At 38.5% G+C, this 19,891-nt stretch overlaps 1 protein-coding gene across 2 annotated transcripts in view; it reads left to right on the top strand.

Annotated features, from left to right (window-relative positions):
* The window catches only part of RERG (RAS like estrogen regulated growth inhibitor), a 109,280-nt gene extending 102,702 nt beyond the window's left edge, over positions 1-6,578 (top strand). For both annotated transcript variants that reach the window (XM_035346743.1, XM_035346751.1), the window contains exons 4-5: positions 3,128-3,201; positions 3,923-6,578. In XM_035346743.1, coding sequence (XP_035202634.1) covers positions 3,128-3,201; positions 3,923-4,330 — 482 coding nt within the window. In that variant the 3' untranslated portion in view covers positions 4,331-6,578. The remainder of the gene's footprint in view (positions 1-3,127; positions 3,202-3,922) is intronic.
* Positions 6,579-19,891: the final 13,313 nt, after the last annotated feature.

Genomic DNA, 19,891 nt, shown 5'->3' with positions numbered 1-19,891 from the left:
GCAAAGCCCTGGAGAACAGTCTCAAATATTATCAAGATTAGTAATGAAGTAATGGGATAATTTGTGTTCCCAATGGGCTGTCACTTTTCTCAAATGTGATAGAGACAAATGCCATCGGGATGGACATCAAAGACTGCAGAAGTCAAAATGAGGGAGTTTACTTGGAAAAGAGAACAGGAACCTGTATCACATAATCAGAAATAGTTATGGGAAATTTTAGTCTTCTGAACATACTTCTGCATCACCATCTAACAAGATTTTTACCCTGAGAAGATCATGCCTATTAACTGTAGCTTTTCTGTCTGGAAACTCAGCTATAATTATTACACAAAAGCTCTTTTTCTAGGTCTCCTGCAGCTCTCAGTTCCAACTGTCTGAAAACTGCTATGAGAACAAAGTTTCTTACAGGATTTTTGTGTGTTCTTGTATTATTAACCTTTCTTGACTAAAGTTAACTAGAATTCTGTTTGGATATAAAGCTTGTGTCCCTCTGTACTTAGAAGCAAACAAAAGAGCCCAACCTGATTTTAAATGTACATATAAAATAACATACATCTTTGTTCCATCTTAACTAAACCTACTGCTATAAGTTTTCTTCCTAAAAGCAATAAGCCCTTACAACGTAAATATTTCCTTCCAGAAGTGTCATACGCCCTGCTATTTATTGCCTGTTCAAAGAAAACAAGTATTGAATTCATCCCAGGAAAGATATCAGACAAAGTATATCCAGAACATATTTTACCTCATTGACTGTAATTGAAGTCAAGGGTACTTAGCTGAGACACAGACACCTGCATTGTCAATAGTTTCAGTTAGGGATCCAGAAGGTATCTCAAGTAATCTTTCCCTTTGTCTGCATATCTTAAAATAAAGAGTAGCATAGGGAGAATAAAATTAATAAAATCTAAATCAAGATAACACATTTCTAAAGTAACACGGGATCTTAAGGTTTTAGGGTTCTTGATGTGAACAGACTGGAAATCATGACTTCAGGGCTCATAGCATCTGACCAGGTTCTTCGTATGTTTCTGTTCCCTTGAACAAGGAGCCATGGCTGCCAAAAAGTTTTAAACATCCAGCTGTTTTACATGCCTCATTTAAATTCACCCAGCTACTGCACATTCCAGAGCATAGGAAGAGATTCAATTTTACTAATATATATCAACATTAAGCTGGCCTCAATCAGCATTACTCATCCAGGACCAAATTCCACCCTAAAGTAGACAGCCAAAGTGAGTTAAACTTGCAGCACCAGCAATTTAAAATCACCTATTTAAAAAACTCAGCTATCTCTTAAGAATCACCCTGCTTTTCTGCAGCAAGTCTACTTCTTGAATTTATTCTCCAGTTTCTCAAAGAGCCCTATGACCTACTACATTATGTCTCCTAAGAAGAGAATTTCACAAATACGCTGCAAAAACAGACAGATACAGGTATTTTCTGAAGTTGGGCAGACCAATTCTCAACAGCTACTTGTCAAACAGGGCCAGCTGGTCACATGCATTTAAGCATTTTAAGACCTAAATGAGTAAAGAGGTAACACTGCATTACTCCTTCAGAGAACTGTCTCCTCTTCACACCACTGTACCCCAAAGAAACTAAGTATAAGATCCTAAATCACCTTGGATAGGGAGTACTACTTAGGAAGACCCAACCTAGCACTGAACATTTTATCCACTGAAATAACTTGCTCAAGGAGCACCACTGCAGTTTCTGCACCAAACCAGAGTTTCTGCTTTGCTGCACTCCCCTGAGGAAAGTGCTGCAGGTAAGACATCATGCAGAAGGGAAAAATAAGACATGCTGAGAGACTTAGAGGTATCTTACTCTATTCTGGAGGAATAGCCCCAGGATCATATCAACTCCTTCAACAGCTTTGCAATAACAAATAGGAGGGGACTTTCCTGCCTTTAAAAATTCAGTCTTCATTGCCTGAAGCCCTATACAAGATTGGTTGCCATCTGCCTAATTAAATTGACCATTTGTCCCTATTAGGGACAGCTGTGCTACTTAAAGCAATTAAGGTGGCACAGGAGGGAAGTAACATTTTTTTGTTTGGGAAGAGAGTGTTTGCAGTGCTGACATCACTGAAAAATTCCTAACCATGAAGAGGTGATACATTCAAGTATGTAACAAAACAAACAAACAAACAAAAAAGCACCAAACACGAGCCCTTTCAGAAGTTTTAGTTCAATAAATGTCTTTCCTTTAACATATCCTTCATTCTTTTTGGGGAGATTTACACCAAATAAAAGAACTGTGTCTCTGACATTGCAAAGCATTCATAGTCACTGACCACAGTTTTACAGCATATGTATTTGCCTTTTGATATAGGACATCTGTGAGCTAGCAAGAGTAATAAATCTAAATGTTAGCACAGATCATTTTCCAAGTTTTAGGTCAAATGCTATCAAATTTAACTTATCAGCTCATTAAGATTAAACTACCTCTTTTGTCATTAGTTGCCTGGTTCCAGAATCTGGGACACAGTAAATAGGTTCCTTTTTTCGATAGCATTGAGTGAATACTTAATGCTCACTGGCTATCTTTATAAATCATATACAGAGAAATCACTGCTTGACCTCTTGCTAGAAGAGGGGAATGTGATGATTTCAGCATGGTTCAAAGAGACATTCCTAAAATAACTAACCATTCTGTAACTTTGTCACCGTATATGGCCTGCTCATAGTTGTTATGTCCCTGATCTACAACCACACTGGTTTTGATCTTGTCAGACTTCAGGCTAAGCAGCAACAGGCTTTCAAGCTGGATACATTGAGAGAAGCAGAATTTGTACTTTACAGGTGGCAGCCTTCATATGAGCAAACATGAAAAAACGGTCTTGCAGAGCTCTTTGCTGCAGGAGACTGTCCTTTTGTTGGGGACAGAGTGCAGTGTACACAGGTGCAGGCTTCATGGGAAAGCAAGGTACGGGTAGAGGGAAAAGAGTCATGGTTGTAGAAAGGAGGACTTGAGTGTGCTCCACTGGCAGGAAGCGCTCCAACAGATAAAATTTATTGAAGCTGTATGTCACATATCAGGTCTTGTGCTGAAGTAGCTGTAAAGAAGATAGAAAAAAAAAATCACCCTCTTTTAATACTTTTCACAAAATGTGTTCTTATTTTAGAGTCTACATATCGTCACCAAGCTACCATTGATGATGAAGTGGTTTCCATGGAGATACTAGATACAGCTGGTCAGGTGCGTGGGTGCATGCACTAACATCCAACACCTTGGCTCAGATAGGCAATAGGGAAGGGGAGTGTGATGGTGGCAATGTGGTGGGTGGCAGATGTGCTCATCTTCTGGGGACTGAGATTTGCTTCTGAGCAAAGCTCCGCCCCCCCCCCCCCCCCCCAGCTTGCTGTCAGACCCAGTGTGCTAGATCCAGGCCATTCTGCAAGGGACCCTGCTTACACTTTTCTAACACTGGAAGAACAAACAAAGTTAAGGTTTACACTGGGATTAAAATTATTTTGTTTTCATTCCTTGACTCAGGGCCAATCCAAAAACGTTATTACTATCCACAAAGTCATAGCCTATTTCTGCAATCAAGTGATGTGGCTCAACAACTTCTGTCAGTGGTTCCTACCAAACTGTAGAACAGTTTTGTAATAGCAAAGACCCCTTTCCTTTCAAAACATGGCAGGCGCTCATGCTGCACATTCCTATGAAGTTTGTGTGCTTGGCATTTCTCAACAGAGACTGTTCTGATTGCGTGTTACAGGCGGGGGTAGGCAGCCCATGACACCTTGGCAGAGTAGGTCTCCTGTGCCACACAATAAAAAGGTGATGCGTGTAGAGTACAGTCAAGTGGATGTACATGGTTTTCCAGGCCCTGGGGCACCAACATCTGTCTGAAGGCCTGGTGTCTTTTTCATAAATTGTATTCCTAAAGCTGGTGTCTGTCTTTTCAAAACAGGAGGATGCTATTCAGAAAGAAGGACATGTGCGATGGGGTGAAGGCTTTGTGCTGGTCTATGACATCACAGACAGAGGCAGCTTTGAGGAAGTACTGCCACTTAAGAACTTGTTGGATGAAGTTAAAAAACCCAAAAATGTCACTCTGATTCTGGTTGGGAACAAAGCAGACTTGGATCACTCCAGGCAGGTCAGCACAGAGGAAGGTGAAAAGCTGGCCACAGAACTGGCATGTGCTTTTTATGAGTGCTCTGCTTGCACAGGAGAGGGCAACATTATGGAAGCCTTCTATGAGCTCTGTCGTGAGGTACGGCGTCGAAAAATGGTCCAGGGCAAGACTCGGAGACGAAGCTCTACCACCCACGTCAAGCAGGCTATTAATAAGATGCTTACCAAAATAAGCAGTTAAAAAGAGCTGTACTAAGCCAGAGAAACATTGTAGAGCATATTAGCTTGGGGTAGGGACAAGGCAGGCAGAGCACATTTAATAAAAACAATGGTCAAAGCTTTGCTGTTAAAAAAAAAAAAAAAATAGAAAAGTCAAACCACACTACTTTTTGAGTAACATGGGATCAGACTTTTTCCTGTTGCAAAATGTATTTAGCCACACTGCTTCTGGCTAACAAGGAAAAAAAAGAAGGAAAAAAAAAAAAAAAAAAAAAGAAATAACTCCAAAGGACTAGATGATTGTGGGGATTGGCACTGACAGAGTATCTTCTGCTTCTACAAGGCTGCCTCCAATCTCCTGCAAGTCAGTAGTGCCTAAATACCATTCCCAGCCAGCCAACTGCTCAGTAGCCACTTACTTGGAGAGTAAGACTCAGTCTTCAGTCCAGCAACAAGCATCAGACTTGGTGTTCTCAAGGACTGAGGCTGCTGTGTTGTTCCAGAAAGTTCATCTGACACCTTTCACCAGCTCCAAATTGGTGCATTGTGTGCTTTTACTCCAGACTGTCCTTCCTTGTTTTTATTTTGTCAAATCTATGAGTGCCGATATTCTTAGCGAGGTATGCAAAAAATACAGGAAAAGTCTTTTTCAAGGAGTGTTTAGGCAGCAAGACGCACATGTCAACAGAGCTGAAATTCAGCTGCTTTTTGAGATCCTCTGCAACTACAGAATTCATGAAGAAATAATCTGCTAGTCCAGTGTCATTTCAGCATTTCCCCTTTGAAATACAATACCGTAATTGGGGAAATGGGAGTGTACATCTTGGGAAATCAAACTAAAAAAATAACCATAATACTATTGATTTAGTTAAGGGTAGTTTTTAGCTTTTGTTTACATTTTTGTTTTGGTCTTATTTCAATTCAAGTAGTTTCCCTTATTCTATCTTATATTGAAGAACTGAAGCCAAAGCAAGTGTTTAAAGTCCAAGCCCAAATGTAATCAGATGTGAAGGGCTTTTACCATATCAAAAGTCCATCATTTCCAGATGTTTAAACTTCCAGATGTTTAAACCATCACAGTTTTTTGTGACTCTGGCACTTTCAAGTGAAAGTACATTTTATCATATTTTTGGTGTCTGGGAAAAAAGCATACTTTTTTTTTTTTTTTTCATTTTTTCTTCTCCTCCTCCTCCTCCCTCATGCCTCTCATTTAAGCCAGCTGTTATGTTTTGCCTCGTGCCTACTTGTCTTGCCAACTGCAGTAGTGAGGTCTTCTAGAAGAAGCAAGAGGTACAAGAACTAAGACTGGAAGACTTTCAGACTGCTCATCTCACCAGTTGTGTTGCATCCCTTTAGGCAGCTTCATGTGCACCTCAGACTCTAATCATGTAGAACCACAGCCAAAGGATACTATGACAAATGAGAATATTAACAGTATTCTCCTTTGAAAAACAGCTCTCTTATATTAACTGCTTACAAGTCTATTCTCCACTGCTTTGCACTTTGTATGGTTATTTGCCTCTGTGAGGAAACAATGCCCAAAGGCTATCAAATCCAACTTGCCACAGATGGAGAAGAGTGAGGATATCTGGTAGAAGAGCACTTTATACAGTTGTAGGTAGCCGTATAAATGGTGAAACAGGTTGGAGAATCAAACCTGTATATCCTCATGAGCAGAGAAAAGTCCCAAGTCAGGACTCAAAGAATGAGCTTAAACATACTTACCAAAGTATTTTTTAAAAAAAACATTCACCCATATCTTTCACCCAACTTTTATCAACAAAAATCACATTCAAATGTATGTTATATATTTGCTGTTTATGTTCTTTGTTTCCCCCATTGTAGATAGTGAAAATTCATTTCAGTCTTTCAGAATCACTACCTGTATTTTGGTCCTCATTTTCAGGTATGTTGCCATACATCAGCTACACACACTGCAATGGAAATGTCACTTTGTGCTTCTGGGCAGGAGGTTCTGTCAACAGATGATGTCACTGTCTCCATGACACAACTGTTTCCAAACTATTGGTTATGTCTCTAACTTCTGAGAGAGAGAGGTTTAGCCATTTTAGTCCTGTTAGTAATGCATAATCAATATGAGTGTAACAGAAAAAGTTAGTGCCTATTCCCACACCAGTGGTCATTAGCTGAAGGTCTGAACTTGAAAATGTGTACGTTACATTAGGAGAAAGAGTGAGCAATTGCAAGTTGAGGCACTAAGTCATTCTGTTATCTTTCAAATCAGTGTTCTTGCACGAATCTGAAGCAAACAAAATCCTTACCTGGAATCCCATGGCAACATAGCTGATGAGGAAAGTCATGGTGTTGGTATTCTAAGCAATTGATTTATCCCTCTCTAAGGCAAGTTCAACAGTTCTTTTCTCTGAAATCCTGTATTGGGTTTCAGAGTAGAGCTGCATTTAAAATACAAAAAGGTAATATATGAATTACAAGAGAAAATAAATTTATCGTATTCATATTAAGAGACTTGAAAGGAAGGAAAGCCTAAGGTATGGTCATAATACTTTGCAAAAGAATCCCAGCAAATTATCTTTTCTCACAATATCTGTTATGGGGAAGTTATAAAATCCTCATGAAAGAAAATACTCCACTGTGCAAACACGACTTGTTACATAAAGAACCTCTAATAAAAATAGTAACATTCCTTTGCAAAGACTGATTCTGGAAACTGCCAAACATGCTAAACATTTGGTCAGAAAAGAGGCTGTTATTTTACGACCTTTCCTCCCACACAAACACAAATTTCTTTACTTAATTGCTCATTTATTTTCTTTTCCTCAATGTAATGGTCTGCTTGACAAGCCAATTATAAGATAGTATATTATAATCTGTTGATACATACTCCATAGTATTAAATGCAATCCGATTTACTGTTGCTCACAATGTTGCAACATACTATTGGCTATGCTATAAATGTGTCATATTTCTACAATGTGTAAATTGAGCCAAAAAGTGCCCAAACATTGAAAAGGCCAAATGCAACATGAACTTGCATTCAGTAGCCTTTCTGCAGCAGACATCAACAGTTTCAATTCTGTTTCTACTGCTGCTATTTAAATGTGAGTATATGACATTAACATTAAATTCTTCTCCTCTGCCCTTTCCATTTCTGCAGAGAGAGGTTGGGAAGGAAGATAAACAAAAAGGGGGAGGAAAGGTGAAATGGACACTTGTTACCTCCAACAAGTTGATTGCCATTTATGAAGTTTTTAAATATTTATCTTCAATTGATGAAGAGTTAGTCATGCCCATGCTGCAAGACCTGGATCAGGAACCAAGACTTCCCTAGAACTTTGAGAACTTCCCTTCAGATCTGGGGGTTCGGTGCAACTAAGGACAGAAGTGAGGATCAGCCATTGAGTTTGCACCTGGATCCAGTTATGTTGTCCCCAAACCTGGGGATGGTTGCATCTGGCGGTTTGCTACAAGGCTAGTTGATTTTTATATATATAATGATCTGTATGCATTTTTACATTAAAAATATGAAAGCTTGTGCTTGTAGATAATATATAAGAAAAATAAAAATAATAAAAAAGTGCTCTCTGTACTGAACTATTAAGCATCGGTCTTCTGTTAATTGTCTCTAAAGCATTGTCTTCTAGCTTTTAAGTGGCCAGTTACAGAAGTCCTGATTCATTTTTTTTTCCTTCTTTAACTTTAGTCTTTATCTTAGGAAACCAAAAGTGAATTTTGCCTGAATAAGCACTTCAGCATTTGGATCAGTTTCTTTGATCTTATTTAGCTGCTAGGCCTAGAATCAAGATGTCTGATAGCATCTACAGTGAAAAACAGAATTGAATGTCACTGGTAATCATTTCAAGGCTGATCAAAAAGAGTTCAATGTCATGTATAATAAACAACCTCAGTGAAACACACTGGAAACCCTTCTTTCAAACTCTTTCCTGCCAGCTAAATAACATGGATCTTTATCTCAAGCTTATCCCAGGTAAAATCCTGGGATAAGATGTCCAGGAGATTTATGCCACAGATTGGATGCAGCCAACATTTCACCTGCCCATTTTCAGGGATATGCCCATTTTCCAAGGATAAATACACTGTCCTGTGATTCTGAAGAGAAGGTACATTATAAGTATGTCATATAAATCACAGTATACCAATCATGCATAGTTTGGTCATTAAGGAACATGCAGGAAGCTTCATCACAGACGAGGGGAAACAGAAGTAAACCATTTTCTTGTTTTCCTCCAAACCTTGGCCAATGAAGTAACAAAAAGCATGATTCTGAACAGGTTAATTGCAGCAAGGGCATAAGAATGCCATATCTGGCAGAGCAGGGAGTGAAATCTCTATGCAGGATCTATGCTGCAAGGTGAAACCTCCCCAGACTAACTAAGCCATCTTTCCAGTCACTGTCAACATCTGTAGCACTGCAAAGTAGCTTGGAATTATGCCAAGCTGCACTAGAACTTGCTCCAGAAAAGAATAATGTTTCCTGACACATAAATAGTTGCATTCTTAATGACTATGTATAAACAGTGCTTAGGATTCCTTTTATCATAATTTTAATGTCTCAAACCATTTGCATATCTTGACAAAACAAAAAGAAAAAGAAAAAGAAAAAAAAAGAGAAAAAAGAGGCTTTAATTAAAAAATGCTCTTCGACTGTTTAATTTAAGCTGTCTTTGTGTTCCTTGAAAAATTAAACATATAATGAAAACAGTGCCATCTTAGAAACTCCGACGTTATGAACTTTATTCCCATTACAACTGGCAACACTAATTATTGCACGGTTATGAAAATACAGAGTGGCTTGTCATCCCTTACTTTGCAAGGATACAAGGAGGTGATAATGATGGTTTGTGTGAGGCCAGTTCAGTCTGGTTTCTGTAAACACAGTTGCACAGGAGAAAAGGTATTAGCACAGCTCACACCAGAAAGAGACTGTCTAAGCTCCTGGGGCAGGACTCCACTGACTTGCAGTTACACCGTGGATAGGTCAGGCCCCTGGTTCACAGCCCTGGTAGCCAACCTGTGGAGAAAACACAGCAACAGCCAGCCTATCTCCTCCACTTGAAAAATATCTCCTCAATTTCTGATCTGAAGTACAACGGTAGGAAACTGGGAGGTAAGTTCACTTTGCTGGCTGGCATCTAATACATCAGAAAATAGGATGGATGTTTGATCTTCTGAATTTCTGGACTGGCCTCTTTCACCTCTGCTTGATTTTCCAAAGCAGCAGGGTTTGGTTTTGTTCCTTTTGTTTTGTTTTGTTTTGTTTTCAAATGTTACTCTCTTAAATTAAGATTTTCAAATGTAGGTGTCAATATACTCTGGTATTCAAGGAAGTTGTATGGACAAAGAGGCTGTGTAACAGCTCACAGATCCCTCTCACAGGAATGCAATATTTACAAATACCTCTGGAGGTAAATTCTTAAAGCTGAACACAGCTGTTATGAAAAACTGGAAAGCAATTTTGTTGATAAGAGATGATCTCATGGATAAAGCACAGACCCCTTTGTCAGCTCCTGTAGTCCTAAGCCTGACCGAAACGTTTTCTATCAGTAGGGTCTTCTCCCTTCCACAATGAAATATTAACATGCATGATTATAGTAGATCTGAAACTACGCATCATGCATAATAATAGTAGATCTGAAATTACACATCTCAGATCAAATCTACATTTTTTTTTTCATTTTTATATATAGAAATCATTATCTGGATATTATATGTTAACATATATAATATACTGCATTATAAAATATAAATAATGAATAAATACATTAAATACTTTTATATAATATGTATCAAAATTATATATAATTAATATACATCTATTATATCATTTATAATAATATACATCTCTCTGTATATATAATCTATTATCAGGAATTTACAGAACCTCAGGGCTTACAGAACCTCATTTCAAAATCCAGCAAGTTCTAGTTACCAAGAATACAACAATAAAGTAGAAATAAATGGTTCATTGAGAGGGTTTGATTTAAACTATTTTGTCAGTACACACTGTTTAAATCTACTTCACTTAGTCTAGGCCACTCAAAGTTACTACTAGGAATACCAAAGAGACACAGAAGGACTTTCACAAGTTTTTTTTTTTTTTTTTTTTTTTTTGTTTTTTTTTTTAATAAAAAAAAAAAAGAGTAGTAATTTAAATAAAGATGGAATACTCATTTTTCTGAAAAGTAATTGCGTAATTTAGTACATTAACACTGGTATAACTGACCAAAACAACTAATCAGAGAGAGAGAACATTTTGAGTTTTTGTTTTCTTTTTGCAAGTCTATCTAGAAAGAAGTAAAAATATTATTATGATGTAACAAACACTAGGTCTGGAATTTGTAATTAATGCCAGGTTTCTGATATTCAGATTTAACTTAATAAAGTTTCTGGATTTTTCAATATTTCAGTTTTTAAGTTCTGTGAAAAAAAACTCCCTAAAAACTTTACTCAGTATTACCCCAGCTGTACTATTCATGATTCATTATTGACAGAATCAGCTGCAATTATAGATATATAACTTTTTTTTTGGAGAAATTCAAAAGCACGGTTTTCCCTGAAATCTTAACAATTGTAACATGATAAAAGAATATATATACATCAAGTCATGCAAGCTAAATATCAGTCCAGAAAGCTCCCATGATTTGTGCAAGTCATCACAGATCATGTACACTGCCACAACAATATTTCCCCTCAAATTCCACGAGTATGAGATCTCAGGATTGTCAGAACAAAGACCATGTAACTTTAAAATTTGAACTAAACAAGTAATGTTTTCTGATGTCAGTATTAAAAGGTCATGTCACTGGGACTGTTGATTGCTGTAAGAAGACATGATCACTCATACCCAAAGATCTGACATGTTATGTCAACATTTGCAGGCAGATTCCATTTTATTCACTTGGTTTTGTGCTGCTCATCACTTTTGCAAGTGAGAACTGCATAACTTTGACCTACATGCAAAGTCCAAGAAAATCATTTGTCTACCCCAAAATCCCTCAGTGTCGATTCCTCAGCTCCAAAGAGCAGCAGCAGAGCAATGAGCAAGGTCTTGTAACAAACAGAGGAAACAACAAAATCATATCCCCTAACCTCTTTTTTACTTTCAGTAGAGGAGTAGTCTGGGCATAGAAAAGGTAAAACAGTTGTCTGAAGTAATCACGGTGGCTTGTAAAATGCCAGCAATAGAACAAACCAGCTGAGTCACCCATTTCTGCTTTCAAAAACACAGAAAATTCATTTTAAGCTCTCTGTTCTGTTTAGCTTCTGCTTAAAGAGAAACAAAAAAAAAAATAGTTTAAAAAATCTTAATTTGTTTCGTTTTTTTTTTTTTTTTTTTTTTTTTTTTTTTTTTTTTCCTATGATTTCTATGTGCAGAGCTTTTTGTATTACCTGTTGTTCCACAGATAACTGTGAATTTATCCTTCTGAACTGAAGTTAAGACCCCTTTGCCTGATTGGGAAAGTCAGTCGTAGCACTGCAGATCTACACAAAAGCCTTTGCTAGAACACTGAGCATATACACTTGGTAACAAAAGCCTTGTATCTCATAAGGACATAAATATCAACCACACTTACCTAATTGTTCAGCACAATTCAGTGCAAATTTAGGATAGAAGTTTGTATCTACTCCAAATTATTTCATTTTCACAATCCAAAGCTAGGATATATTTCCCCTCTTTAGAGTACAGTTCAATGCCAAAGCAGTGAGTACTATTAACAATATTAAACACACATAGTTTATTATGCCAAAATGTATTTAACACAAACCTGTAAACAAAAGAATAATATGTCTGTGTGAACTGATAAGGGCAAAAGAATGTTGGATAAATCCTAAAAATACTAAATTTCTTTTAATGACCACTTGAGTTGCCTTTTGCCTCTTTTCTCTCTCTCTTTTTTTTTTTTGTTTGTTTGTTTGTTCGTTTGCATTTTAAATAATCACAATAAACGTGAAAAGCCTTCCTTTAGGGACTTTCTCTGAAGGACATCATTTTTCTGATGTGCACTTGAAATATTTGAAATTAATAAACACAATAGGAAGCATTTTAGGAGTGACATCAGAAACATAAAAAGTTATTTTAGTGAAGGACAAAGGTAAGGAACAGAGAGATCTTCAGTATTCCTAGAAAATAAACTAATTAAAGCTCTCTGAAGGACTTCAACATTTATACATAGTGAAGAGCTGATATTTGAGGTTTAATCTCAGATTCTTTTGAAATAATTATTACTGCAGGGAGAAAAGGAGAGATAGATGAGATGGGATGTTTTGTGTAGCAGGCCATCAGGTCTTCACTTCTGTGCTAGGTTTGTTATTGTTCTGAAGCAAAATGTTAGTTATCAGCCTGGTTTCAGGGAATTTTCCCACTAAAAACTACTGCCACTCCAGTTTTTGCAAATGGATGCAAGTAAGCACTGGAGACTAAAAAATCACTGTGTTTAATTTACCTCCATAACCCCTGAGCATTTCTTGGGCTTTTAGAGACAGCTCTGGACAGAAAACCAGAAGTTACTGAACACATCTGTAATAGAGCAAACAGGATGTTCTGCTATGCTCTGCCCATGTGTTAGCCCAAATATTCACCAGCAAACTCTGGACTGTTTTATTGTCTATGTCCTTTTCAGGGAAAAGCTTCCTAAAAAATATTTGATGCAAAAAGTTAATGACGGTTATTTTTTTATGATTTTTTTTTTAACAGAAACATTTAGAAAACAATAACAAAAAACAGCCCCACAGCATTTTAATTTGGTCATTACTGTGATGAGCTCAGTGAAAATACTTAAATAGCTGCTTAAGACAGCTACTTCTCACAAATATGTTGAAAAGAAAATATGTGCAGAACAGTCATTCTGACCTTTTCTGTGAGCTCGTACAAAATTCAGTATGCTCTGTAGTTCTCTCTTGCTTAGTAGCCACAAACCGCGGTGTCTGTGGGAGGTACTTTCCACATATACATTTCTGCTGAGAAACATGAATACTGCAGTGTCTAGCTTCCACCAGGCCTCTTTCTTTGTATTGGTATGCACAACCCCTGCCTCTTGATATCTTTTCTTTTCTATATCTCATTTTGCCTCATATTCCTCCTGTTCTCTGTCAGGCCTCTGTTCTTGCTTCCTCCCTCACCTAGTGCCTATGTAAACCTCTTCCTCAGTACTCCCTTCCATTAAACTCCTGACCTTATGTGCCTTCCTCCAACGAGTAACCCATGATCCCAATCTATTGTTCAGAAAGACCAATGAGTGCCTGATCAATTCAATAGGTAGGCTTGGACATAGCCTCATACCCACAGCTGAACACTCTACATTGGCTTCCCGTGCTCAAAACCTCCCCCAAGCACTGCCGTCTTGTTAACTCTCTTGCTCCAAAGCCACAGTAACTAGGACACTGCCAGGCGGCTTGGAGTTAGATTTGCTATGAAAACTGAGAGGAAATCTTTGGCATTGTAAGCCAGCATGAGTCCATCAAACTACGCTAATTAAGATCACCCAAGACTCTGGCACAAATCCTCTGCAAGGCTTAATATACATTTATTTTACAATTATTAGCGTCAGTCTAGGTTTTATTGCTGTAGTGTCAGGTTACTGCCAGAAATGTAAAACAAATAGAAGGAAAATGGTGGGATTTAACCTAGATTTTCCTAAACTTTTGAGCTGTAGGCCTGTTATTTTCAGAAATTCTTGTGAACTCCCATAGATCTTTCTTAAAATAATTTGCTTTATTGAAATAGCTGCACAGAGCATGTCATGATCATGTGAGTACTCTGAGGTCAGTAACTGCAGGTCTTCTCAAGTTTCCATATTCAAGGATGAATAAAGGCAACAACCTTTTATTTATTATTCATTTTACTATTATTTTTTCCGTTTTAAGAGTGTGAGGATTAAGACCTTTTTCTTTTTTCCTTTTCTTTTTCTTTTTATTTTTCCCCTTAATTTCCTGAAACAACTCCTTTAAGGTAAAGGAGGCTGTAAAGATTTGTAGAATGCAATTCAACTTAACCTGTAGGAAGGCTAAATGAAATAGGAAGGTCAGATCCTACATAATGCTCTGACAGCTCATACTATTCTCACAGTGAACATGAGTTAAAAACAGCGTGTAATTCAGTACACACATTTCCAAAGCAGTCAGCATATTTCAGATGGAAAGGTGCCATGTGCTTTGGGCTCCACGGGTTGTTCCTTCTGCCTGTCTAGTGCAGGTCTCGAGTCAGAAAATAATGTCTGTATTGTCCAGAGCTCATTTAGATCCATTCGCACATTCAAATGCCTGTTTCCCATTTAGATGGCACAGAGATCCTTAGGGCTCTCTCTCACTCTCTGCTTTCTTGGGGATCCAGCAGGGAAAGTCAGTTGCTGACCTCTCCATTACCCTTCTCAGATTACAGGATGCTGCCCTGCGTTAGCACTGACGAGGCTGGGCACCCCATGTTACTTGTCACCGAGGGAGCAGTGGAACAGCACGTCAAGGCTCCCTCATGCTCCTGAACGAGATTTCAGAGAACCACTCACTGTATCTCCCTCAAAGAAAAGCCTCTAATGCAAACACTTTCTGAGAAGTAACATACCATCTTGGTGAGGTTTGCGAGCCTCAGATCTGCATCATCCCAGGGCTTTCATGTGGCTTGACAAGACATATCCTTGGCCACTCCACTTGGCTGACCAACAAATCCAGCTGCAGATGATGCCTCTTAATCTATCATCTGCACTTGATTTACAACCACAGCATGCGTTTCAATTTAGAGGCAGAAAGGCTACGCACTTTTCACACATGGTTCTTCATGGAATTGGTCCAGTTGCTTCTGTGACCCAGTCTGAACTTTGAATGCACAAAGCCCAAAGAGTGGTGTTTTCAACATGCAATTATTGTGTCTGTGAAGTTCCAAGAAAGAAATAAGCCACTTCTAATTATATGAACTGAATGTGTACCAATGGCAAACTTTGGTACTACTCAGGGAAAGTTTTCAGAAAATCCCAAAGACTGGTGAATGTATCAAGAACATTCTTGAGAAGCGTTTTTTCTAAATTATTTTTTTCTAAATTATTTTTTTCTTTCAAATAGTAAGATATACAATAGAACAGGGCTAGAATACACAGCAGTTCCTAAAAATCTGCACCAAGTCAGTTCAGTTTTCAGACTGCTTCAGACTTCCCTCTTTTGATCCTGAGCAAATTAGGAAAGACCTGTTTCATAGTTCACTGAAGTTAATAAAAAACATTCCCTGTATATTTTCAGGAACTTTGATCAGAATCTTTACCCTTACACTTCTGTTCCCTTGACTCGATGCAAGAAATAGGTGTCCTGATCCCTAATATCCCTTTCCATATTTCTAAGGCACATCATGGTGAGTACATGTACAGCTCCTGGTATAGTGGGAGCCTGACTGCCACGTCTTGGAAACAGTAGGCAGTAAGATTAAAAATGAACATTGATCATCTCATATAAAATTCACCATTAATCTTTTCCAGACTAGTCATGACAGATGCTATCTAATTGTTCAACTGTCTGAAAAGAGTTGCTGTCTTTATACTAGTAGTGGATAGGCTGATTTGCCAATGCTGTCACTAAGTCCTGGCAAGATGAGCTTCCTATCAGGCTCATGAGAGAGGTGCTTTCTTGAGGTCTTGTGTCTTAGACCAAGAAAATACTTAAAGATGAACCTTTTATTGTCATAAGTTTGAACTCTCATGACTGCACAGAGAAAGAAAAAGATGACATGCATATTCATGAAACCCCACAATAAAATTGCCGAGGTGATTGTTGAGACTATCTCAAAAAAATTTTAAAGCATATATTTGGCTGTTGTATGGATATAACAATGACTAATATTTTCAAGACACACTAGCAATTCAGTTCAGGAAGAGATCTGTTCTCACAATTTGAACATAAATCTTGACTCCTGTACATCACCGCTACTCACAAAGTGATGATAATGCATAATTTAAAAATGCAGACACACAAGTATTAGCTGATAAAACATTTTTAACTGGTTTCTTTCTTTTACATGATTAATGCAATCTTAAGAAAAAAAAAAAAAAAAAAGAAAAAAAAAGAAAATAAAAGAAAAAAAGCTTACAGCACAAAAGAGGAAAAGGAACAAAAGGAACACCCTTTTCTGGAACATGATCCTAGCTCGCTCTCCTCTGAGGAGGATACATAATATCCACAGGTCCCTTCCAACCTAAGTTATTTCATAACACTGTGAAGAATTTTTAGGAATTATCTGTGTAACCCTTCTCACACAGAGATCCTGACAGAGAGTAGTAACTGTGAAAACTCCCAGATAACCCCTGAATTAAAAAAATAAAATAAAAATCAAAAAGCAGCTCTCATCATGAAACAATGTTCCCTTCCTCCAGACTACATATATTGAAAGAGATGGGGTTACTGTCTCTAAAAGTGTGATTAACCTACATTAAGAAGCTTATTCAGAAGTAACTATGATTTTCCTTCAATTTTGATTAAAATTTTTCATGAACATTGATGGCACTATGGTTAGATATTGTTTTTTCTGGGATGCATTAAGTCATTAAAGGCTTTTTGTTAGAAGCATTGTTCCACTTGTTTCTCTGTGTTCAAACACCTGAAAACAGATCCACACTGCAGACATTTCCTTTTCAGTTTAAACCCTATAGCAGCATACTCATTCTGCCTACTTTCAGACACAGTAGAGGAGGAACTAAAAATTATATGCTCGGCCATTCATTCAGAACAACTACATCCCTTTTTAAAGCTAATTTATAACCTTTCCATTTACATTGGGTCTGCATCAACAACAGCTGCACAACAGCAGCTGGGAGAGAGGAGCAAGAAGCAGCCCTGCAGCCCCCCAAGTCAGTGCAGCAGGAGGGCAGGAGGTGCTCCAGGCACACAGCAGCAGATACCCTGCGGCCTGTGGAGGGGCCCCTGGTGGAGCAGGCTGTCCCCCTGCAGCCCATGGGTCCCACATGGAGCAGATCTCCACGCTGCAGCCCGTGGAGGAGCCCCCGGTGGAGCAGGTGGATGTGGCCTGGAGGAGGCTGCGGCCCATGGAGAGCCCCCGCAGGAGCAGGCCCTGGGGCAGAGCTGCAGCCTGTGGAGAGGAGCCCACGCAGGAGCAGGGGACCTGGGGGGAGCTGCTGCCCATGGGGGACCCGTGCTGGAGCAGTTTGTTCCTGGGGGATGGACCCTGTGGTACAGAGCCATGTGGGAGCAGTTCTTGAAGAGCTGCTGCCTTTGGGAAGCCCACACAGGATCAGTTTAGGAAGAATGGCATCCCGTGGGAGGGACCCCATGAAGAGCAAGGGAAGAAGGATGATGAAAAAGCAACAAATGATTAAGAGTTATGGACTGACCACAACCCCCATTCCTCTAAATTGCTGGGAGGGGAGAGGAGAGGAGAGGTATAGAAGAGGATAGATTGTGTGTATGTGTGTGTGTGTGTGTGGGGGGGGGGGTATTTTTAGTTTGCTTTTAGTTTCTCACTGCTCTAGTCTGTTAGTAATAGGCAATAAATTATATTAATCTCCCTACACTGAGTCTGTTTTGCCTGTGATAGTATTTGGTTAGCAAACTCCCTGTCCTTATCTCAACCCTTGAGCCCTTTTCTATCATGTTTTCTTCACCTCTTCATTTGAGGAAGGGGAATGAGAGAGCAGTGTGGTGGAGTTTAGCTGTCTTTCAGGGTAAAACTACCACACCATTAGGGATAACAACAAAAATTACCAGCTTTGCCTTCAAAGGCTTTGACAACTCATGCCACTTTTCCCCAAAGTCTGCCTCCATCTTGGGTCCATTAACCTGTCTGGCACTCTTCTAACTCAACTAATGACACCATTTAAGGCCTGTTTATTTTCTTTTTCTACCCTTTTGTATAAGCATCTTCTCCCTTCCAATTCAGTCAAAAAATCACCTTCTTTGCCAAGTCAACAACATTCATTTCCTAGATACTTACCAGAAGAGTTCAAAGTATGTTACTTAAATCAATTTCTCTGGAGTTGAGAGATTTACGTTCTCTTTCATATATTCTGGCCAGTACTGAGCAAATTGCTAACACCGTACATGATTAGAGCAGTAATACTTGGCACACTTCAAATTTTGGCCTCTATGCAGACTAAATTCTAAAAGAACATCTCCCTGTTGTTTGTTATTTCCCTTTTCATCTGGAGAATTTTCCTATGATAGCTGCATGCATAAATTTGCATCATTGCATTATAGCAAAGACTTTCCCTTCTCATTCACAATAATGAGAATTTATCTTAGAAGGGGCTGAGGAAAAGGATAGTCTGATAATTGGCATCTTCTTAACACTATAAGTTGAAAGGAAAAGTATTGACTAGACAAAGAAAGCAAATTATATTCTTACTTATAATGTCAGCTATTTCCTCTCACTATTGTTTCTTGTCCTTAGGAAGTCAGTTATGCATCCTGAGAAGATCACCTTCTATTATGCTTCGTGTGATTTCATACTCAATATTGTTTCATATTTTGAAAGAAAAAAAAAAAGTGAGGGGAGGAGGGCAAGCCAAGTGATTTTTTGTATATAGTATACTAAAACTAAGCTTTGTGGCTTTCTCACTGAGATCACAATTGCTCCAATGTTGTTTTTTTTTCTTGTCCTCAGTGGATGTTTTCCCTAGAAAAAATCTTCTCCCAGACATGATGCTGCGCATAGAGAACAGAAAATATACCCAAGAGCTGCTGCCATTTCTTTGTCCTAGCTGGCAGTGGTGGAAGTCATATTGAATTGGATCCACAAGTTCATTAGTCTGTGAAATCATAACAGTGAGAACAGTGGTGGCTTTTTTCCCCTAAGGAATGACAGATGTTTCTTTTTTCGATTTACATATATAGAATGATCGAGTACAGGAACTACTCCAGTGATGGCTTACAAGAACTATTTCTCAGCAGAAAGGAACAGACCTCTTTCAAGTCCATCTAAAGCTACAAAGAAACATTAAGAGCTGTATCTAGGAATTGCAAGACCAGGAGTCTGCTTTGGGTTCTGCTATAAAACTCCTGTCTACATTGGCATCAAGTTGTTATTGCTCATTTAAAAAGACAGTAATGTTTATTGATGCCATCAGGGTTCCTGAGCCATAGCTTATTAATGAAGTTGACCTGCTTGTTTCAAGTACACCTCAGTCACACCTCTGACTTCTGCTATTTATTGGAAATGGACTCTCCCCATCCAGGGAATTTCACCCTAGATGGCTGAGACTGCATGGTTATTACACACTGAAAAGAGACTGCTCAAGTCAACCCAGGCTACTGAGATGAAGATACCATAATAGGAGACAGTATGGTCTGCTGCCGTGCTTCTCAACCACAGAGCTAGGTTACCAGAGGTGAAGGTAAATGTGTCTGTGTTGTAGTTACTCTGCCAGCTCTTTGCGGTACACAAGGCTTTGAAAGTTTTATAGACAATAAAAGAAAGATAAACACAGTCCCCTCCTCTTGCACTTCAAGGTCAAGTATTGCTTCCTTAACCCATTAAATCCCACAGGAAACTGTATCATGGACATGGTTTCCACCCTCACTTTTCCTCCCATGTATCTCTTCTATTATAAATGTGAAGATACTGTGAAAGTTTTAGATCTCTAATATAAAGTAA

Source organism: Oxyura jamaicensis, chromosome 1, assembly GCF_011077185.1.
Source record: "Oxyura jamaicensis isolate SHBP4307 breed ruddy duck chromosome 1, BPBGC_Ojam_1.0, whole genome shotgun sequence".
NCBI classification, from domain to species: domain Eukaryota; kingdom Metazoa; phylum Chordata; class Aves; order Anseriformes; family Anatidae; genus Oxyura; species Oxyura jamaicensis.
The sequence above is the reverse complement of the archived record's forward strand: the minus strand, read 5'-3'. Positions and strand labels throughout refer to the sequence as shown.